This window comes from Xenopus tropicalis, chromosome 6 (genome assembly GCF_000004195.4).
Source record: "Xenopus tropicalis strain Nigerian chromosome 6, UCB_Xtro_10.0, whole genome shotgun sequence".
NCBI classification, from domain to species: Eukaryota; Metazoa; Chordata; class Amphibia; order Anura; family Pipidae; genus Xenopus; species Xenopus tropicalis.
In genome coordinates this window covers 42,448,357-42,472,460 of record NC_030682.2, presented here as the reverse complement: position 1 = coordinate 42,472,460, position 24,104 = coordinate 42,448,357, and the positions used below count along the sequence as shown (strand labels likewise).

The 24,104-nt window shown below is 36.0% G+C and overlaps 1 protein-coding gene and 1 long non-coding RNA gene across 2 annotated transcripts in view; both read left to right on the top strand.

The window, feature by feature from the left end:
- The first annotated feature begins 842 nt into the window (after window positions 1-842).
- hibadh (3-hydroxyisobutyrate dehydrogenase) overlaps window positions 843-24,104 on the top strand; it is an 82,380-nt gene continuing 59,118 nt past the window's right edge. The window contains 4 exon segments of the mRNA NM_001030433.1: window positions 843-935; window positions 6,985-7,142; window positions 8,715-8,824; window positions 14,217-14,338. Of these exon segments, the coding sequence (NP_001025604.1) occupies window positions 863-935; window positions 6,985-7,142; window positions 8,715-8,824; window positions 14,217-14,338 (463 nt within the window). The 5' untranslated portion in view covers window positions 843-862.
- On the top strand, window positions 16,427-20,185 carry LOC105947684. Its single transcript, XR_001171121.3, has 2 exons — window positions 16,427-17,879; window positions 19,472-20,185. It is a non-coding gene; the product is annotated as an uncharacterized LOC105947684 (long non-coding RNA).

The following is a 24,104-nucleotide window of genomic DNA, read 5'->3' as shown; positions in this document are numbered from 1 at the left end:
CCATTGAGCCCTATGGGAGACTTTCCTTGGGCCAGGTTGGAGCTGCAGAGTGCCATTGAGTCCTATGGGAGGCTTCCAAAATCATGCTAAGTCTGAAAGTTTCGCCCGCCGCTTACGAGCGCTCAATACGAAAAAGTCGCGACAAGATACGAGCGAATCGTAATGGCTACGAAAAACTCGTGTTTTTTTGCGCAAATCGTATTGGTAACGAAAAAGTCGCGACAATTTCCGAAAAGTCGTAAAGGCGACGAAAAAATCGCAAAAAATACGAAAAAGTCACAAAATGTTTGTTTTCCAATCGGAATTTTTCCAATTCGGATTCGGATTCGGATTCGTGGGTTAGTAAATGTGCCCCTTAATCTTGCTTTATTACTCTCTGAAATGCTTCTGAAGGGCGAGAATATTCACACATTTTTGGGGGGTTGGGGGTTGCTCAAACAAACCTTTGCTTTAGATTATCTCAAATACTATTGGTAGATGTTACATTTAAAAAAACAACACAATATACACTGCGTTTCTTTGATTATACTTTTTATGTCGTGGACAATTTACATTTCCACTGGCTCTACAGTGCGTGGGGCACGGAGGGGACAGGTTGCGAATGTGCAGCCAGGCTCTGTGCGTGTACACCTTTGGGAATATAAGGAGCATTTACTCGTACTATTTACAATCACACTCTGCTTACTCGGCTTCCTTTTGGGGCGTACAATGGGCCTGACTTATCACTCTTTTGCCATTGGCTGCGGAGGCGCTGCCTCTCTACCGATTCGCTGTAGGTTATGGACGTCGAGTCCCGCTCAGACGTCACAGAGGGCGTCCAAACAAGGATCCTAGAAGTGGAGGTCAGCAGGGAGGAAGAAGCATGGCTGCCTTAGTGAGGAAGTCTTGTAGTGCCTTGCACGGCTCTGTCAGCAGGCATGCACGCTTTGCAATGGGTAAGCCTCCGCCTGTGATGGCTTCAGTGTTACTTCTTGCTCTCATTCATTATCCCAACTACCCTGCTCCCTATTATCTCTGTTTCATTGCCCACTTTTGTTAGAGAACAGAGTGAGATTCTGAATAAGGAGGAATAGCTGAATAAATCGGCAGTTCCAGAATATAGCTTTGATTTGTAAACACAGTAGTTGCTTTTCTACCCTGATTTCTCTTTACATACGGGGACTGACAGTTGCTCAGCTTGGATTGGGGACAGGATGTCATTTACTGTTTTGGAAAACCCACCTGTCCCTACTGTAAATGGCAGGGACCTACTGGGGTAAATCAATCCATGTTGCTTCCATACAACTGACCTTGAAGAAACCGCCCCTAAAAGATACATAAAGGAAAAATAGTGCCAGAAATTGCATATTTTGAGTAAAATGTAACATTTTTATTTCATAGTGCTATAGTGCTATGTTATTTTGGCAAGGTCACTGTTGTCTTTGCACAGGTAAAGTAGGTTGTGCTCAGGCCTGTAAGATGCCATAGACAGTCACTATTTATTGGGCTGGTGCGGGGCTGTTTTGGCCTGAATTGCCATTGTCTGTTTTACATCCCAGTTCAGGCCTGGGTGTGCTTGTAACCTATAAAAAGCATGTTATTTGCTTTGTAACACAGTGCTTTATTTTTATTTAACAGGAATTCTGTAGAATAGTCTAATAATAGATAATCCAAAAAAAGTGTAACTCAAACATACATTCAGTTATGGTAGGTGAGGTACAGGTATAGGACCTATTATCCAGAATGCTCAAAACCCAGGGGTTTCCAGATAAGGGAGCGTTCAGTAATTTGGATCTCCATTCATTAGGTCTACTAAAAATAATTTAGACATCATTTAAACCTAGCTCAAATAAGGATTCATTATATATTGGTTGGAATCAAGTACAAAGTTCTGTTTATTATTACAGAGAAAAAGGAAATTTTTAAAAATTAGAATTATTATAATGGAGTCTATGGGAGATGGCCGCCTTTAATTTGGAACTTTCTGTATAATGGGTTTCGGGATAACGCATCCCTTACCTGTATATGTATATGTGTGCACACTCTTCCACATTCCTACACACAGGAGAACTAGGAGTTTCATATATAACCCTGCACCTCTGTTATACTTTCACCCTTACTGCCTTACATTTACATTTTCAGGATATGTGCATTTGACATTAAATTCAATTACTCTGCAACACTGATCTATTGCCACCCATTCTAATGCCATCATTGTAAGGCCTAAGTTTTAAATGGCAAAAAAATGTCCACGGAGCATCAGAGTTTTTGCTGTATATTTAAATATAACTTTTATTTACCATTTGTAAAAAACATTATGAAGCGTTGATTCTGTGGAACCTACATTTTTAAGTATCTTGCCACTAACCCAGGGCGAACATTTGGTTCCATGACCCCCAGGTAAAAATGTTTCAAATATTTTTAAAACTTCTTAGCTAGTTTTTAAATAACCTTTATATAAAATTCAGCTTAAAAAAGTTACTTGTGTACTGTCTCCCTGATTGTATGGGCTATGAAAACTTTGGGGCAGATATACCAATATTAAACTGTGAAATCCAGAGGCATTCCCAACAGTTTCATATTTTTATCCACTAATTAACACTTTTATGTGTGTCTATGGAGTGATGAAACTTATCTGCTGTTCACTCTGCTGAATAGATGAATTATAGTGCTGAATTAGAATTAATGCATTGCAAGCTAATAGGGGGTTAACAATTTACCACCTACAAATTGGTGGTAATGCAGAAAATGATTAATAAACTTATTTTACTATTTGTTTTGCTATCAGTAAGTCTAGTTACCACTTGTGGTAAAATAACATGGCTTAGTAAATGTCTGGCATTGTAACCCTTAGCAGCCAATCAGTAATTTACCCTGATCAGTCTGTTCTAGAAAGGGTAGTGAAAGGAAAATTCTGATTTGTGTGGGATGCTACTCTTAAAGGAAACTATACCCCCAGAATGAATATTTAACCAATAGTTTATATTATGTTAAGTGACCTATTAAAGAATCTTGCTAATCTGGAATATAAAATATCAGTAAATATTGCCCTTTTACATCTTTTACCTTGATCCACCATTTAGTGATGGGCTGTGTCCCCCCCCTTCGAGACCACATGACCAGAAATAATGCAGCTCTAACTGTAACAGGAAGGGGAGTGGAAGCAAAAGCCAGAACTCTGTATATTAATTGGCTGATGTGGCCTAGCATGTATGTGTGCCTTTGCTTGTTTGTGTGCATTGTGAATTCTTAAAATGGCAATTTTCTATTTAGGAGTACCCAATTGTACATACTACAGGATCCCTTATCTGGAAACCTGATATCCAGAAAGCTCCAAATTACAGAAAGCCTGCCTCCCATAGACTACATTTTAATCAAATAATTCAGATTTTTAAAATTGATTTCCTTTTTCTCTGTAAAAATAAAACAGTGCTTTGTACTTGATCACAACTAAGATATAATTAATCCTTACTGGATGCAAAATAATCCTATTGGGTTTAATTAATGTTTTATTGATTTCTTAGTAGACTTAAGGTATGAAGATCCAAATTACGGAAAGACCCCTTATCCGGAATACCCTTGGTCCCGAGCATTCTGGATAACGGGTCCTATACCTGTACTAAAAAAAAGTATATGTTGATGAAAATGGTTTATTTAGATGAAGCAGGGTTTTACATATGAGCTGGTTGCAATATATTTTTACAGAGACCTACATTGGTTGGGGGTTATAGTTTCCTTTTAAGCAGATTTTACTCCATCAAGCCCAATCTGTTAAAGGAGAGCAAAACCCACGTATTTTAGTTACAATCCATGGAGTTGCTACTCTCCTGAAACAGCCCTGTTTTTTTTCCCAGCGGGGTTGGAAGGTGCCATTTAATACTTTTTATTTAACCTTCTCTTCACCAAATCTGAGCATGCAAAGTTCATGGCATGTTGAGAATGGACCCAGCTGAGCACACTTATCAATAGTTTCAAAGAAAAGAGTAATTGGCGTGAGATGGCACCCGCCAACTCTTCTGCACTAGTCTGGTTATTGGGTTATAGCGAAAAGTAGCTAACGTAATGGAATAAGGAAAGGAACATCACAGTGCAATGCATTGTGGGTTATGTAGTTCCTGCATGCTGTCTGTAAGCTGTGGAGCAGTTACAATTTGTAACATCAATGTTTTAGTCCCTCCTCCCTTGCCAGGTTTTCATATGATGCAGAAAGGGAAGAACTATTTTGCAGCTGGATTTAGGCATATATAAATCGTATTGATACTTTTTGATGGAACAGACTGCAGTGATAGGTATATTAGGGGTTTTTGTGTTGTGTGGTTCGGAAGCCAGAGTTTTCCTTGTGAGTTTCCCCTAATATGAGTGCAACTGCTTGTGGACTCTCTGTATATTAAAATTCTAGATATAAAGCTAGGATAGATAAACTCTGATTTTATTTTTCTGAAATCTGTGCAAATAAATTAAATATGTCTTTATTGTAAATAAAAGCTTAAAAACAAGTAGGGTAATGTAATAAGTCTTACATTTGGCCACATATAGCAACCAATTAGGTGTTTGTTTTCAAACAGCTGACCACTAAATGCTAACTGCTTATCGGTTGCTATAGGTACAGGCTCTCGGGTGCCTTATTATAAATAGGCCCCTGTTTAATACCAGCTCTAGTAAATGTGCTGTTCAAAGAGTTGCCAAGTAATACTGTCTTCCTAAAATATTCCTATGCACATTTTTCGTTACCAGTTCTGTTCAAGAAGCTGTGCATTAAGTCAATTCCTGTGCAAACTGATTGAATGACTGGATGATCTGATCGTGTGTAAGTTGTCCTCATGAATGCATGAGCTAATTGCACAGTTCTGATTGGGTGATCACTGTGCACAAAGACTAAATCTATTGAAACAACCTGGCATTATCTGCCATTTCCTATTGACTGCTGACCTCAGGTACTGGTGAGAAGCATTGGCTGATGGGATTTTTATCTGGAAATAATGATAGGCATGTCAGAAGACTAGCTCTGACCCCAATAGTGATTTTCACCCAATGTATTTGTCTTCTGTCCCCATTTCAGTCTAGGTTTCTCTTCAAGAAATCTCAAAGATTTTTTTTTTTTTTTGCTATAAATGTAAACAGAATGCTCAGCTGCTTCATGTGGAAAATTCTCCCTGATTGTATAACTACTCTAGCGAGGAGCTGTTTGATAGGTGCTAGAGTTTCAGTCCCTATGAAGTTCTCCAAATAAACACTGACAGGGACAAATGCTGTCCTTGCAACTGTACACAGCAGCAAATACTCACAGATGGTTCACTAAGGTGCTGGTTGTGCCACAATCTGGTTTTACAAACCTAAACTTAACCTGCGCATTCTGCTAATTTGTTTAATGTGTTTAATGCTCTTGATGGGCTTGTGTTGCTTCAGACTGCTGGTGGTTCCTGCTACAACTCCTGAAAAAGAACCCGTTTACCCTCTTTATTGACTTGCATAACAGGGAATGCTCCAAATTAAATATGGAATTGAAGGACAGGAGCTCTCCTTGTTAGCTCTTGCAGTCTTTTTATTGCTGTGCACAATGCATTTCGCACACGTGTGCAGTCTTATCACCTTTTATTTGCTTCTGTTGCGTGTGACTGTTTCAAGGACATGATATTCTGCCTAAAAGAAGGGTGCAATTCAGACATTCCTTGCTGTCTGTAGCACTCCAGTTAATTGGACTTAACAGACAATAACAGGCTGAATGACAGCTATTGCAGTTTAAGGTCTTGCAAATATCTGACATGCCTCACATGTTAAAAACTCAGATGACAGCACTTATTGTCTTTACACGTAGCTAAGTAGCTTGCATTGGGAAAAAAACAGTGTATTATCAAAGATTCCAAGAATAAATGGTTTAAAATGTATTTAAAATATGTAAATAAATCATTTTATTTCCATTGTATGCTTTTTAAACACATTTTATGATCCACAATTATAAACAAGTTGAGTGCATGGGCTGTGTCTCATAAACATAGAGCATTGCCTTATAGTCTATCTATCCCTTGAATTCCAGCATCATGCTCCACTTTTGCTGTTCCTGCATTGTATCCAAATATTTAGTGATTCTATATTTATATGACTTCATTGTGGTAAGCTTTTTGTTTTTTTTTCTGATCCTATGTCTTTCCCTGAGTCCCTCTGATCTTGCCTGTGTTTTCAGACCCCAACATACTGCTCCGTATGTGAGTTTAAATTGACACGCAAATGCGTATGCGCGGGGGGCACAAATGGGGGGCGGCCTTGGGGCACCCGTATAACAAATCCGGAGCTTGGAATATGGAAGATAAGTAATTAAAAGTAGCAAAAATAAAAAATCTAATTTGAGATTTTTTGACTGCCAGGGTCAGTGAACCCATTTTAAGAGTTGGAAATAGGATAAAAAGGAAGTCGAATAAGAAACTATAAACTATAAAAATGAAGCCGGTTAAAAAGTTGCTAAGCACAGGCCATACTATAACATACTAAAAGTTAACTTAAAGGTAAACTACTTCTTTAATGCCAGTAAAGTTTTTAAGTGCGAAATGACTGCAGTTAAAAGGTTTATATTTTTAATTTTCCAGAAAACTGCTGCTCATCAGGGCCAGAACTAGGCGTAGGCAGAAGAGGCACCTGCCTAGGGCACAACAGTGAGGGGGCGCTAGTCAGGTACATTTGATTTCCCGGCACTTCCTCCCTGCACGGCATCTGCGCGCCTTGCACAAAGCGCTCCCTCCTCTATGGTGTGCGTGCTTGTGTGCACATGTGGGGGGTGGAGGAGAGGGAGAATCGGTGGGATCAAGGTGGCCGGCCAGGTCGCCTAGGACAAGACACGTTATTACTGGTAATTGTGCCCAAAACTTTGAACTTTGGGACGGCTACAATATAGGTTTCTTTGGAATGCAATGGTAGTTTATAAGATCATTGTTGTTTGTGTCACTTTAATTAACTTTATATAATTTGTCATTTTGGCTGTTAACAACAGTTAAAATAGTTTATTTTCTTCAGTATGTAGATCAATGGCATCCAAAACACCAGTTGGATTTGTTGGACTTGGCAATATGGGAAATCCAATGGCAAAAAATCTCTTGAAACATGGCTACCCTGTGGTTGCATTTGATGTTTTCCCAGAGGCATGCAAAGACTTCCAGGATTCAGGAGCCCAGGTGAGTGATGGTGCCTGTTGCATGTTATATGTAAATTACAAATAGCAAGGTTCTTGTTTCAGCAGAACCCATAAAACAGTGACTATATTACTATTTGTTTGAACTGCAGGAGTGTTTTAGAGGGGGAGTTTTCTTTATTGCAGAAAACTAATGACCTGAATTATTCTAGTAAACATAGATAAATATAGATTTCTTTATTTTTAAGTGGAATTGTAAGTATAATTTAATATAGAACATAGAATCTTCATAGATGGGCCACTTTTTTGTTTTTTAACCTGTATATTTTTGTATTCTTTTGTCATGTTACCATTATACATAATTTTCTGCATCAAAGTAATTAACCTGTTGTTGTTGTTGTCACTAAGACAGCATTTTTAGATCCCTTCAGGTAAATTCAAAAATAAATTTACAATTTTTTTCATATAACCTTTCTTTCTTAAATGACCAATATGGTCATTTACACAGTGTCAGCTAATATAAGCAATGCTATACTAGAATAAGCATATTAGGCAATTTAATAAGGGTATAAGGGCAATTAAAAATTAGGATTTTGAAAATTAGGGTGAAGACATATTAGAGCTACTTGTAGCAGCTACTTGTCAAGGCTGCAAAAATCTACTGCTAACTGTTTCTGTGTGTTTTAGCAGAGGCAATTCTCAGAATTGTCTATGGCAGGGTATTTTCTGGTGTTTAGTAGCTGTGACAAGTAGCTGTTGCTAAGTAGCTCTGTGCGTCTTCACCTATAGGGAGGCCCAGTATGTATGTATGTATGTATATCTTTATTTATAAAGCGCTACTTATGTACGCAGCGCTGTACAGTAGAATACATTAATACAAACAGGGTGTTAATAAGATAATAATAGATAAATACAAAGTATAACAATAAATACAAGATAAATACAGCTGCAATGTTAAGAGTCAAGGACACAAGAGAAAGGAGGTCCCTGCCCCTTAGAGCTTACAATCTATATGGGAGGGTGACTAACAGACACAAATAGGCAAATATAAGTGCTGCAGGTCACAGTGGGTGACACTACAATATAAGTGCGAGAGGTGTGAAATTGCTTTAAGTAGAAATCTGATTACTATATGTGAACTTTTGTACTGGTTTATTTTATTTTGTCTGGAATTGCTTGTTCTACAATATTAATGGAAATGGAGATGAGCAAAAAGCTCTCCCCCCCGCAGTAGCAACTATCTATTATGATTTAATAAGAAACTTAGGATATAGTCACATATTTTTTCCAGTAATATAATTTTGATGCAGAATGAAGTTTGGAATAATGAAACATGCAAAAAAAAATACACAACAAAATAACTTGTTAGCATATACCTTTACCAAGCGATTACTGGAGTACTCAGTTGGCACAAATGTTGCTTGCATTTCATTTGTGTGCTAGAAATCACATGATTATGTAAATAAATATGGTTATTGAGGAAACATATTATACTTTTGGGATTTAGGAGTATAACACAGGGTAAGTCACACTCTTTGTGCAACACAGAGTATATAAAATCATGTCTGAAACAGTGCTTAAATTAATATTATAAGTATATATCTTATTTCTTTAGATCATGGATTCACCAGCAGATGTGGCGGAAAAAGCTGACCGAATTATAACCATGCTACCTTCAAGTGCCAATGCTATTGAAGTTTATACTGGGTCAAATGGAATTTTAAAGTAAGTTGTTAACTAATCTGGAATATGTAATACAATTATTTTGCTGTTACTATTAAAAGCAGTGTTTATCTATTTTAATTTTTTATTCTCTGCCTGTGACTCTTGAAACAATGTAACAAGCGCCAGCAGATTCACAGACTTGTTTGGCTGGGGGAGACTGACCTTTGCAACATTGTTTAAAAAGAAACAACCAAGCGGTCAGAAAAATGCTGCTTTCAATAGCAATTACATTTACAAATAACTTTTAAAGCACCCCATGAATGCAGGTTATGATTTACTCAGAAGAGATGTAAAATTCATATTTACAACAGTTTGTCTTTGTCCAAAACGCTAGAGGTAGAAAAGAAGCTGAAAATGTTAGTCACAATATTTAGGAAAGACTTGCAGTTTGCTTCTTTTGTTTGGTGGTAGGGGGTTCCTAATATTCACACATTGGGGGGCAATCATATATGCTGTTTCAAAGTATTCCTAAGAAATGAAGCATTCATACTTAGGGTGTTTTATCTATGTTAATAATGTGTTTGGTCACCAGTGTGCAATGTACAGTATTGCTTGAAAGTTTGTGAAGACTTTGGAGTTCTCTGTTATATATATATATAAATATGACATAAAATGGGATCTGCTTTTTTCTCATGATCTAAAACTACATAAGAACCCAATGAAAGAAATTACATATTTTATTTGTAAAACATTTTAGGACAAACAGATTACATTTTAGGCCATTTTATTGCAGAAATATTGAAAACCCAGAAGGGTTCACAAACTTTTAAGCACCGTTGTATGTGATAAATCATCTACCACTATAAAGGTATTAAAATATTTAGCAAAGGAGTATATTATACTGCATATTATATTGCAGTTACAAAACATAATGGTAGTGTAAAGTGATTACAGTAAAATCATTTTGTATATACAGTGGTGTGAAAAACTATTTGCCCCCTTCCTGATTTCTTATTCTTTTGCATGTTTGTCACACAAAATGTTTCTGATCATCAAACACATTTAACTATTAGTCAAAGATAACACAAGTAAACACATGCAGTTTTTAAATGAGGGTTTTTATTATTTAGGGAGAAAAAAAATCCAAACCTACATGGCCCTGTGTGAAAAAGTAATTGCCCCCTGAACCTAATAACTGATTGGGCCACCCTTAACAGCAATAACTGCAATCAAGCGTTTGCGATAACTTGCAACGAGTCTTTTACAGCGCTCTGGAGGAATTTTGGCCCACTCATCTTTGCAGAATTGTTGTAATTCAGCTTTATTTGAGGGTTTTCTAGCATGAACCGCCTTTTTAAGGTCATGCCACAACATCTCAATAGGATTCAGGTCAGGACTTGGACTAGGCCACTCCAAAGTCTTCATTTTGTTTTTCTTCAGCCATTCAGAGGTGGATTTGCTGGTGTGTTTTGGGTCATTGTCCTGCTGCAGCACCCAAGATCGCTTCAGCTTGAGTTGACGAACAGATGGCCGGACATTCTCCTTAAGGATTTTTTGGTAGACAGTAGAATTCATGGTTCCATCTATCACAGCAAGCCTTCCAGGTCCTGAAGCAGCAAAACAACCCCAGACCATCACACTACCGCCACCATATTTTACTGTTGGTATGATGTTCTTTTTCTGAAATGCTGTGTTACTTTTACGCCAGATGTAACGGGACACGCACCTTCCAAAAAGTTCAACTTTTGTCTCGTCGGTCCACAAGGTATTTTCCCAAAAGTCTTGGCAATCATTGAGATGTTTTTTAGCAAAATTGAGACGAGCCATAATGTTCTTTTTGCTTAAAAGTGGTTTGCGCCTTGGAAATCTGCCATGCAGGCCGTTTTTGCCCAGTCTCTTTCTTATGGTGGAGTCGTGAACACTGACCTTAATTGAGGCAAGTGAGGCCTGCAGTTCTTTAGATGTTGTCCTGGGGTCTTTTGTGGCCTCTCGGATGAGTGGTCTCTGCGCTCTTGGGGTAATTTTGGTTGGCCGGCCACTCCTGGGAAGGTTCACCACTGTTCCATGTTTTTGCCATTTGTGGGTAATGGCTCTCACTGTGGTTCGCTGGAGTCCCAAAGCTTTAGATATGGCTTTATAACCTTTACCAGACTGATAGATCTCAATTACTTTTGTTCTCATTTGTTCCTCAATTTCTTTGGATCTTGGCATGATGTCTAGCTTTTGAGGTGCTTTTGGTCTACTTCTCTGTGTCAGGTAGCTCCTATTTAAGTGATTTCTTGATTGAAACAGGTGTGGCAGTAATCAGGCCTGGGGGTGACTACAGAAATTGATATTGAAATTGAAAATTGAAATTGATAAACCACAGTTAAGTTATTTTTTAACAAGGGGGGCAATCACTTTTTCACACAGGGCCATGTAGATTTGGAGTTTTTTTTCTCCCTTAATAACGTAAACCTTCATTTAAAAACTGCATTTTGTGTTCAATTATGTTATCTTTGACTAATAGTTAAATGTGTTTGATGAGCAGAAACATTTAAGTGTGACAAACATGCAAAAGAATAAGAAATCAGGAAGGGGGCAAATAGTTTTTCACACCACTGTATGCCATGCTATAGCATAATTTCACATTGAGATGGTAGTTTGCTCTACTGTGTATGTAATAAACATTATAGATTGAAGTTCAAGAATGAATTTGCAGGCCTGTTGTTTATCTGGCTTCTTTCTTTACTGATCCCCATGTCTATGTTTTGCTAAAATTGCACTTTGTTCTACAAATCACAAAGCTGGGAAAATATGACTTCATAGTTCTTTAATTGTTTGCATTGTAAACCCAGAAGTCTATACAAAGTTCTTGTTTGTAGAACATCATTTGAGTGCTGAACATAATACAGTTTATTGCATTTCATATACAATGAAATGCTGTGTAAAAGTGCTCTGCTGTGTCTCATACCAGATATGCAGACTGCATATAATATTATTCTGGAAATTCTAACCTGAAGGGCTTCATATGCCAGAAAGTACCCTGGACATAGCCATTAGGAGCAGCTTCTTAAATGGCCCGATTTTGTGGTAATGCTATTACAGGACTTGCTTTTAAAAAGGTTTTGGGATTTTTGTTTTACAATTCTCAACTGTTTTATATTAAATCAACATTATAGTGATATGACAACAGTATTAATGTTGTGTAATGTGTTTAGCTATGTAAACACAACAGTTTGCACCACACTGTGGGGATACAGGGCTAGCCCAGTTGCACAGGGCTGGTAATCTGGCACTTGAACCAATTAAATATGTCAGTAGAACCTGAAGAGCCTAATGCACCTCCTGGTAAAGCAATGGCCTGGCAGATACTGACAAGTGAAAGGGGATGTTCGCCATTACATTAACTTTTAGTAAGATGTAGAGAATGCTATTCTGAAACAATTTTCAGTTGGTTTTCTTTCTTTCTTTGCAGTTTTTGAATCATTTACATTGTTAGAAAAAAAAGCTTTTTGCCCCTCAGTTTGGAATTTCAGCAGCTTCTGGTTTCTAGGGCCCAGTTTAACCTGGCAACCAGGCAGTGGTTTGAAGAGGAATATGAATAGAGAAGGGCCTAAATAAAAAGACAAGTAATATAAAGTAACAATAAAATTGTAGCCTAACAGAGGAAAATGTGTTTGGCTGCTGGGGTTAGTAGCCTATTAGAAATTGGAAAGCTGGAAAGAGTCAGAAAAGGTAGGCAAATAATTAAAAAAAAAAAAAAAGCTATAAAAATTAAAGACCATTTGAAAATTTGCTAAGAATAGGCCATTCTTAACATACAAAAAGTTAACCTTAAAGGGACAGTAACACAAAAATGAAAGAGCTTTAAAGTAATTAATATATAATGCACTGTTGCCCTGCACTGGTAAAACTGGTGTGTTTGCTACAGTAACACTACTATCATTTATATAATAAGCTGCTGTGTAGCCATGGAGGCAGCCATTCAAGCTGGAAAAAAGGAGAAAAGGCACAGGTTACATAGCAGATAACAGATAAGTTCTGTAGAATACAATAGTGTTTTATCTGTTATCTGCTATGTGCCTGTGCCTTTTCTGCTTTCTGCTTTGAATGGCTGCCTCCATGGCTACACAGCAGCTTATTTATATAAATTATAGTAGGGTTTCTGAAGTAAACACACAACCTTTACCAGTGCAGGGCAGCAGCACATTATATTTTAGTTACTTTTATACACTTTCATTTTTTGGTGTTACTGTTCCTTTAAGGGGACATATATGGTGATATAAAATTGTGCATCTACATAAGGCTTTATATGCCGATTTTTTTCATGTACTGTATTGAATGAACATTTCTATAATAACAATCATTATAATCCATGAATAAAAAGTCTATTGTTGCAATAAACTGGTATTAAAATCACCTCAATAATTAGAAAGTTTTATATTTACTCACAAAAAGCATCATTGTCAGCTTTTAATTTAAAACTGTCATTCCCACTCATTGCTCGGCCTCTCACTACCACTCTGCTAGAGAAGTCAGGCAGGTATTGTTTATCCACGGTCAGTCTTCTATTATATCCATACTCCCTTCTACTATCAAGCCATGACACCTCTAGCCTGCTTATATTCTCAGCACAATCCCTTATTCTGTCCTTTTATCCCCATTTATTTTCTTAGAATTTTTTCCCTGCTTCCCAAACTCTTCCTGGCTGAGCCTCCTAACTTTGTTTAATGACCCTTCTAAATTTAAGCAGGACTCAGCTTTTTGCTTCGAATGGACAGCTATTTACTATAATAATCTGCAGTGCAACATCCTGGCTATTTTTCATTTCCTTTGGTAATTAATGTTAGTTTTTATCCCAATTCCTCATAGGATTGGTAGGCATCTGTTAAAACTATTCAGCATTGCCACGTACCCATCCCTTATGGTTTCGCTTTTTGCCATTCTTTTTAGGGATATGTCGAGTTTTATATTGCAGCTCTTGTGGTAAGTTATGCTGAATTGCGGAATATTTAAAAAAATATATATATTATATATATTGATTCGAGAAATATAGGACTTACTAAAAAAAAAAAAAAGTAGAAAATTATATTTTATATAATTTTACAAAAAAATGTTAAATTAAATGCAATTATAGAAAATTGGTTAAATGCAATAATAATAATATTAGGAGAAAATAATGTATATTGATTACAAGTTCTTAAACTCCAGTAAAATATGTCTTAAAATGCTTTCCAGAGACAGCAGAACCTACAAAAATTCATTCGAAACATCAAAATTCTGGCGCTGGTGATTTTCGCTGGATAACTCTTTTTCTGGCATGAATCACATTCTATCTGCTAACAGTGCAATGTGATTTGTGGTGTTTTACTGCTGGCATAGCCGCTACCCTCACTGAAAGTATATAAGATTTAAGCATTAAACTGAATGAAACTGAAACTTTTCTTGGTTTTTTATTTTTTTTTTAAAGAAAGGTGAAGAAGGGATCCTTACTGATTGACTCTAGTACCATTGATCCTGCTGTTTCTAAAGAATTGGCAAAGGCAGTGGAAAAAATGGGAGCTGTGTTCATGGATGCTCCAGTATCTGGCGGTAAGTCATCTCTGACACTTTCTGTTTCCGCTGCATAGAAAGTGTTGTGTAGCCATCTAATAAATATAAATATATATGCAATGACGATGGAAATAAAATCTGTTAGATATTAAGTTATCTCAAGAAAAATATTTTATACATTTATTACCACGTTTTTGATAATTCATGTATCATTCATGTGTATTTTTGGGAATATGGATTGTGCATAATGTTTACCCTATCTGTTGCGGTGTTCTGAAAACAAATATTGCTCAACAGAAGAACATGTGCCTCTATTCTTTGGCCAGCTAATCTCCCAGGGTTTGCTTATTCTAAAGTTGATTATAACATTTCAGCTGCCTGACAAAAAAAAAAAGCGGTCGATTTGTTACAGTAGGTGCTGAGCACCTATGGAATTGCCCATAGCAACCAATCGCATCATTGATTCAGATACCAAATAAGACTGCTATACCACACCCCTTAATTGGGGCTTCCTTCTTATTTCAAAAGGAACGCAGTTCATAAGCTTACACTATGCTTTCAGAATCATCAATTGCAGTCTTGCTTTTTTCTTTACCATGTCACTTACATTTGGAAAATTACTATGTGCGCTATGTGTACCTGGGTACTTGGCAGGGCTTTTTATTTTGTATTTTTTTTTTTTTTTTACTTTTGCTTCTCTTATACACAGTTAAGGTCCCCACAATTTGAGGATCCCTTAAGAAATGCATGTTGGGGTCCAGCATGGCCCTAATTAATAAGCATCATATTAATATGTATTGAATATTGCCCTATTCTATTTTTTACCTCAAGCCACCATTTAGTGATGGTTCGTCTGCTCCCTCAGGGATCACCTGCCAGGAAATAATGCAGCTCTAACTGTAACAGTAAGAAGTGTGGGAGTAAAAGAACTCTGCCCATTGATTGGCTGATATGACCTAACGTGTGTGTACATGTATGTATGTATATATGTATATCTTTATTTATAAAGCGCTACTTATGTACGCAGCGCTGTACAGTAGAATACATTAATACAAACAGGGTGTTAATAAGATAATAGATAAATACAAAGTATAATAATAAATACAGATAAATACAGCAGCAATAAGTTAAGAGTCGTGGACACAAGAGGAAGGAGGTCCCTGCCCCGTAGAGCTTACAATCTATATATGCCCTTGATTTGTTTGTGTGCATTGTGAATGGTACAATTCCAGTGGCCAGCCCTTAGTACAGGTATGGGATCCCTTATCCGGAAACCCATTATCCAGAAAGCCTTTCCGTAATTCGGAACTCTCCCATAGACTCCATTATAAGCAAATAATTCTAATTTTTAAAAATGATTTCCTTTTTCTCTGTAATTATTAAACAGTACCTTGTACTTGATCACAGTTAAGGTATAATGAGTCCTTATTGGAGGCAAAACAAGCTTATTGGGATCATTCAATATTTAAATGATTTTTAGCAGACTTAAGTTATAGAGATCCAAATTATGGAAAGATCCCCTATCCACAAAACCCCAGGTCCCAAGCATTCTGGATTACAGGTCCCATACCTGTACTTAAAATGGCAAGTTTCTGTTTAGAATTGCCCTGTGGCACATACTACTAAAGGATATTTTTATGAATATGACTTATTTAGATGAAGCAGGTTTTTACATATAAACTGGTGTAATACAAAATATTTTTATAGAGATCTACATTGTTTGGGGGGGGGTATAGTTTTCATTTAAGCTAGAGACATGGGGGAAATGATGTGATTAAAAATAAAATGGCAGCAGCAAGCTCCGGTTTATAGAAAAAGATGAAAGATGGTGAAGCCTGTAAAAGATGGGTAATGTAGATTTTTTTTTTTTTAATGCAGCATTTTACCACATCTTTGCTATTATTTTGGGGGGCATTCACAACACCTAAAAATCCAAACCCAACAATTTGCTAGCTAAAACTTACCAAGATCAAGTCAATGCCAGATGTCCCCTCCCTGGAGGATCCTTCTTTTGCTTCAAAACTTGAGTTTTTGATGCTGTTTTTTTTCACAGTTTTTTTCACAGTTTTGTGACTTTTCTGCAACTTTTTCCCGCACAGACTTTTTCAGTTCAGGAAATTAGTTTATTTGAATTTTAAAATGAGATATTTTAGAGTTTTAGTAAATGTGCCCCTTAGTAGTAGTGGTGCGATTTTGCACCTATGTTGGTGATTCAGTTCTACAGAATGATAACGGAGTTCTTCTGAAGTGCTATAGGTAACATTGCCATAGGCATAACCTTTACATCCCATGGCAGTGAAGACATAAAGTGCTATAACATGAATGTTGCATTCAGATACTGTTTCTAACTCTTACAAACTATGTGTTAACATTCCTGCCAGTTGACCTCAGTTATGTTTGGCTCTGCCTTTTGCCAAGAAGATTACATCATAATAAAATATACAAACTTTACTGAGGCCATTAAAATAATGTAGGAGTAGTTTATACAACATGGATAGAAATACCTGCTAGCTGGTTAGATAAGAAAAATTGCCAAGAGAAAGAAAGGCAGCTCTTTAAGGGTTTTCTTGGTCAACAGGTTTGCTTTTTATTTTAAAGAGTTTCTGGTTTCCTTGACAAGATTTTTTTTTTCACGTTCTAATAATGGTAAGAAAATCCTTTAATATTTTTATAGGTTAGTTTTCTCCTAGAATGTCTAGACTGGGGGGTTAATTTATTTAAATTCCAACTAGGGAATCCTGGAGGATTATTAATACTTGCCTATCAGGAAAGTTTCATACACTTTTAAATCAGATCATTGTAGTTTGATTAAATTGCTTTAAGCAGTCAATTTCATTTAATTCCCATGGCTGATGTTGAATTGCAGACCTTTGTGCCCTTATGTACAGTTGCTCCTGGTACACATCCAGTGAAGGCACAACTTAGTTAGCCAATTAGAATGATTATTTGAAATGTGCATAGGAACAAGATGCACTTAATTTCTGTAATGCAATGTACCTTAGCTGTTAAACTGTAAATAGAGTAACCCTGCATTGGCCTTGAAAGTGACTAAATAAAAATAAAATCAAGGCCATTGGAATGCTCTCTGTGATGGACAAATTCTGTAATCACTTAAACAGTTTTCTTGCCATGTTTGTCAGACTGGCCTTTTGGAGATAATCTTTGCCATTTTTAAGACCCAAAGAGATAATGATTAGTTTACATTTCTCCCTCTGTCTCTAAGTGAGGAAAAACACAAAAGGCAATAAATACTCTGGCCCAAAACCATTAAAGTGAAAAGCTGGGATTTCTCCCGGTCTTGAGCTGAAGCTGTTTGTTTATCAGCTGGCGCCTAGTCTGGAACTGAGAGCTAGAGATTTCTATCTGCTTCAGAACTTTTGAGAATTTCGCAAGGCACTTTCATTTTAACTTTAAGGTAACTTGAGTTTATAGCTTTGGCTTTAAAGATTACTAATGATTTACTCATTTCCTTGCTATTTAACCAAAGTGGACTTTTTTCCCAGGAAGGGATCTGTGTTTATTTAGGGCTTTTGTCTGCGGAGGGATTAAAAGGCGGCCCACCTACATCGTGAACTTGATGGTAATAAAAATTCACCAAAACACACCGTAAAAACATTCTTACCATGGCATTAATTATACGCATTGAACTGTTAAGAATCACATTTTACACATACATTTAGCATTATGAAAATTATGTTTAGTCTTTAAATATATTTTGGATTTTAAGGTTTTTTGTGTTTTAAATGTATAAATGTGCTTAAATGTGTATATATATATATATATATATATATTTTTTTTATTCATGGTACACAGCTTTTTTCTTTGATGTTTGACACTTTTCATTGAAAACAATTCCCTATTTGAATTAGCTGGTATTTGGTTGCAGTGAAATTGTCTCTCTGACAATTGTTTGCATGTCATTAAACTAAAGTCCATACCGGTATATTTTTTGTTACAGCTCGATGTAATGAGCCTATAGTTTGGTGGCATTGTCACTTAGCTACATGTTATTGCTATAAGCTCACTTATGTATTACTTTTGTTATTGCACTGGAATTAATATATAAAACAGGTTTACCTGTTACCTGAAAGCTTAATGCTTCAAAGTACACCCTGTTCTACAGTATATATTACCTGTATGCAATTCAGGTAAAAAATTAGTTTAAAATTTTCTTTGCTTACACAAAAATTGCATTTTTTTCTTCATTTAAACATTTGTATCTATACCACTGCAGATTTTTTATTATTTACTTCAGAAAAATAAATTAACCTTGCAGAATACCCTTTACGTGCCAGTTTCCTAATTACAGCAATAAGATCATGCTGTATAAAAAGCATTTTTTTATGTTAGGGCAAATTTGTATGTCTGCAACATCCATTAAGTATTGCACCACAAGATGGCAATACATTCAAACATGCTTTTGGCAGCAAATGGCAGATATCTGAATTTCTGTGAATATTGAACATTTGAATATTATACAGAATGCTACTAAATGCACAAAAATTAACTGTGCGGTAAACTAATTTCCAAATAGTTACAGTTGGTGTAATATCCATAACAATATATCAATATATATTTTCATATATTTTAAATATTGATGCACATCCACAAATATATATTTTCAAATGGGCCAGCACACCAATCATAAGCATTTGAAAATATACTTGGAGATTTTGACGAAGCACCCAGTATATTATTGGGTAGAGTGCTCAGTGTTTAATATAGAAGTAAAGCATTGTAATCTAAGAAGTGGGAGTGAAGCTATGAGTTATTTTAGGTGCTGTTTTATGGGTGGAGGGAAACCTATTCCAGTAAATTTGTATCTAATTTAAGTCTGATTTGCTCCTTTGAACTGATTTTTATATAATTTTTTTTCCTTAGAATGTTTGAAGTGGTACATTTTAATGTATTACTCTGGATATATTTGATGCTTTATTTTATCATTATATTTTATCTTTTAAACCTGCTTTAAAAATTTTCCAGTTAGGAATAGCTCTCTTTTACAAAAAAGCAATAATAAGGTGTAGAGGCTTCTGGTATTAGAGTTTATATTGCTGCTTTTTTTGTTTTATTTTTATGACTTTTTTGTGTGTTCTGTATATTTTATTGTCGTATTTGTTTGCCATCTTCTCACACCTGATATTGCTCTCTTTTTCTATTTTTGTTCCATAGTGTAAATATTATGCAGCTTCTCTGTGTAAATGAAACCAGTATTATGATGATCTGCTTTGAACTACAACAGCACTTTAGCAGAGGCAGGACATTTTTATTACACAATTAAAAATGATGATCTTTGGCTTCTGACTGCTAATTCATATTGTGCTTTCATACGAAAAAACTATAAATGTTTTCTAATTTTTCCCTAACAATGACAGCAGATTTTCATCAGTGTTCAATATTTAATATGCTCACATCAGTCTATACTACAGGTAAATGTAATCATTGAACCTTCAAAACTGAAAATAAAGATTTTCATATGGTTTTAAAACAATAGCTTGAACCTGGTAAGCATGAATTTACACAAGAAACTGGTGGCAAATGTGGCATGCTGTGAGTTAATCACAAGCAAAGCAAAAGTGTTTTTTTTTGGACATTAACAACTATTGGGGTTTATGTTTTCTACCTTATTAGCCATTGTCTTTTCTGTGAACTTGTAAATTAAATCCGCTTTTTCTGTGAGGGTTTGGTTTTATTCTGCTTTTGTACTTTTCTATTTTTTATTTTTCTTTATTTTTTTCTACATGTTTTCAGTTTGCCATCAATTTATTGCAAATTACATGTTTATCCAACAAATAAAACTTTTATAGTTTTGCTTTTCAGTAATTTGTTGAAAAGCCTCTAACATGCACAAATGTACACAATACAAAGTAATTTGCTTGTTCATTACATGGTGTATTATTATTATTATTAAGATGCACTGTGTATTTTTGTGTATATATATATATAGTTTTTTTTGTACATTTTAGGTACATTTTTTGTATAATGTGTAAAATGTTAAATTAACATTAACTTGGCACTATTAAAATATGATTAATGCAGAAAGTATTTAAATATAGATGTATTTAAAAGGGCATGTACAAGCCTTACTTAAGGTGGTATTGAATTTAGGGCTTTTTTGTTGATTGCCATGGAAGTTACCCTGTGACTTTTTTAAGTCAAAGGATCACATCTGTCTAATACATGCACCAATATTGCAGTTTATAAAAGAGCAGGCAAGTCATAATGATGGTACTTTATTGTAAGTGGGAGTGGAACTGGGCATTTAACTCGGCTTATACCTTATGAATTATTATGATAAAAATGAGAGGAACCGTTTCATCATCCATAAATCTTAATATAATTTCCTCAAAACTACAGTTCTTTGTGTTGCAAATACTGAGACTTCATCAGCGGTCCATATATAAATCCTTCACTATTATTGCTTTACAGCCATGAAATCAGGCAAAATAAAGGAAGGGCAAGGGAGCATTTATTTGAAATGCAGATAAATCTTTTACATTTTTTTTTTTTTTTTTTATAGTTAAAGATAGTCAGGTTTTTCCTAGACTTAAACCATTTCAATATTTTCAGGCAAAAACAAAACTTTTTGTTTTTAGAAAGCAAAGGGATTTTAGTCATCTCTTTGCAGTGTAATAAGATCTACCTATTAATTTTGGTTATATCCACACCCAATTCAACTTCTGGGTTATCTGACCCATTAGCCCATGGACTAAACTGTAAATATTGGTTATAATTAGGCCACACACTTAAATAACTTAGTTCTACTTAATGGGCTGATTGCCCGTTGGTGGGTTTGTTATGGGGAACAATAAGCCTATGCAGCTCCAGGTCTCGTGATTAATAGACTTGTCAGATTTTCAATTTTGGCAGATCAATGCTGCTTTTTGGTCTGAAATAAAGATTTTTGTGATCTTGAGTGCCAAAATGCTATTTAAACATTGTTAAACATAATTTTATGATGGAGGAGCTTTTAACATTTTTCACTATAGCCTTAGGTTTTACTGATCATTGCTAAAAACGGCAAGGTAAATGTTCTGGTGACAAATTAAGACAAGCTTTAGTTTTTAGTTATACACATTAATAGGCTAAATATTGCAGTAAAAGTACTTTTGATATGTGGGTTTTCATGTTATCTTTATTCAACACATTTTGGTATGTTCTTTTTAGTTAAACTGTATTTAAAAAAAAAAAATTATATATATATATATATATATATATCTTTGAATCATGTCCCTGTGGGGAAATCACAAGCTATTAGAATGAGCTGCGCTCAGATATAGTGCACAGCAGGCCAAAGACAATAGTGTTAAATCATTTGAACAACTAATAAATGTGTTCATGTTAACCAGGCATTCCCTTCCATACAGGTATGACATGCATAATTTACACATTACTTTTTTGCACATTACTGGACCATATTCTGTGCTCAAATTATTTATTTTTTTTGTTAACTAAGTGGGCAAATCCAGGAAGGCTGTCTGACAAAAAAAACTGCATTGTATAATGGCAAGATTGCGAACTAATCCAGTTTATTGAGACAAATTTTGAGCTTAGACACACACAGAGCAGTATAATTTTTAGTGAAACAGTTTTCCTCTATTATAATGGTGAAATGTATAAAGGCAAATTGGCACCGTAAATAGACACAAAATAATGTCATAGATAGTCATCGGAATAATGTTGCGTGGGAATAGAGTAGAGAACAAGACAGTGGTGTTGCAGTAGGTATACAGAGTGGTGTTTAAACTTTGAAATATTGTAGATTGATTTGCACAGGCCCTGCTTACATCACTAAATGCTCACTGTGCATGCACAAAGGCCCTTCTATGTTCTTAAATGCTTACTGCTCATGTGCACTTTTAACTGAGATGAGGAAGTGTTGGAGGGCTAAGTGGAGGTGGGCTGGAACTAGGTAACTCCCAGGAAACCCATGAGAGTTGAAAGTGCTGGTGATGTTACTTGGGAATTCCACAGTTTCCAACATTTGCCAAATTCAATATTTTTGGGTTCAGCTGAATACAGAATCCTTTACAAAAGATTTGGCTGAATGCCTAACCAAATCTGAACTTTAATAAGCATATGTAAATTTAAAAAAATGCATCTATTTAAAAACTGAAAATGCTGAGATTCAGGATAGTCCTGGTTTCATTGCATTACTAGTGAAGAAAACTAGTTCATAGTCCTTGTTACTGTGAAAGTCCACAAAATCAAGATGTAGCTTTAAAGCAAGTTAGATGGCTTTGCTGCCTCCATCAAAGTAAGTTTAGAAAAAAGGAGGGTTAGAAATATATATAATCTTAAAGGGGCACTATAAACCTATACACACGTTTGCTAAAAATGAACACAATAAACAGGAATTTGGAAAGTCCTGTTGAACATGTATTCTGCCTATTCCTTTCTTTGGGAAAAAAGCCACATTTTTCTAATTATTTGCTATTATAAAACAATAATAAAAATTTGGTTAGTTTTTCACTGAACTCCCATCTCCCTTGCCCCCATAAACATGGCAATTTGTTAAAAGGGAGATAAGGAACTCTGAAAAATACCCCCATTCTTTTCTGGAAATAGTAACTTTAAAATAAGGAGCAGCTCTTCATACAGACATCTCCTCAGCTCCTCTCCAGGAAGTTAAAGTAAAACTTACCCTTTTCATTTTGTTTTTTAAGTTATCTAACAAGAACAGATCTTATTTAAAGATGATTATGCCAGCACTATGCTTACAAAACACATCTACCTCAAAATGCTACATAGAACTTTGTGTGCTCATCACTATATGGGAGTTACCTCCCAATATGTTGTTTATAATATAGAATTTTGCATAAATGTTTTTTTTTTAAGTGTTGTTTAAAATAAGCCTTCACTGGTGATAATGTATAAACATGTCAAATGTGTCATCTGATTGTATTTCTGAGCTGAAAACCAGGATTGTGAATGTGTAGGCCATTTACCCACTTTGTAGTGACAGGGTCTCTCTCCCCCCTACTTTTTTCCTCTTTACAGAGTTATCACATTAATACAATATAGCCATGCACAAGTGTGGTCTGACTCTGTGGCTTTCCCATAGGGCAGTGATCCCCAACCATAAGCTCATAAGCACCATGTTGCTCACTACCCCCTTTGATGTTGCTCCCGGTGGCCTCAAAGCAGATGCCCATTTTGTAATTTCTGTGATGGAGGCAAGTTTTGAAAGCACGGAGACAAAGTTTTACTCCAAGCAAAGTCTGCTGCAGGCTAGCAGTCCACATGGGGCTACCAAATAGGCAATCAAAGTCCTTATTTGGCATTCCCAAAGAACTTTTTTCATGCTTGTGTGGCTCACAAGTTAAAATTGTTTGGGATCCCTCCTGTAGGGATTTGAGCCAGGGCTTCTGGAATGAGATCAACCATCAATGGCTGATCACTTAACCTCTAGACCAGTGCTGTCCAACTTCTGCGGTGCCGAGGGCCGGAATTTCTCTCGCATACATGGTGGAGGGCCGCTAATGGAAGCCAGTTTTGGCCACTCCCCCATATTAAACCACACCCATTTTATCACAATGGTCGCTGCAGGGATATCAACCATCATTCATATGTTAAAGAATTATATTATATCATATTAAGACATACCCTTAAATCCATATGCCTCCTCCCCTGTGGATAGCACAGCAAGGTTTACCTCCCACAGGCAGCATAGGGTAGGCAGAGTATGGCACACACAGGCAGCACTCTGCCTTTCCTATGCTGCCTGTGTGTGCCATACTCTGCCTATCCTATGCTGCCTGTGGGTGCCATACCCTCCCTGCCCTATGCTGCCTATGTGCCATAC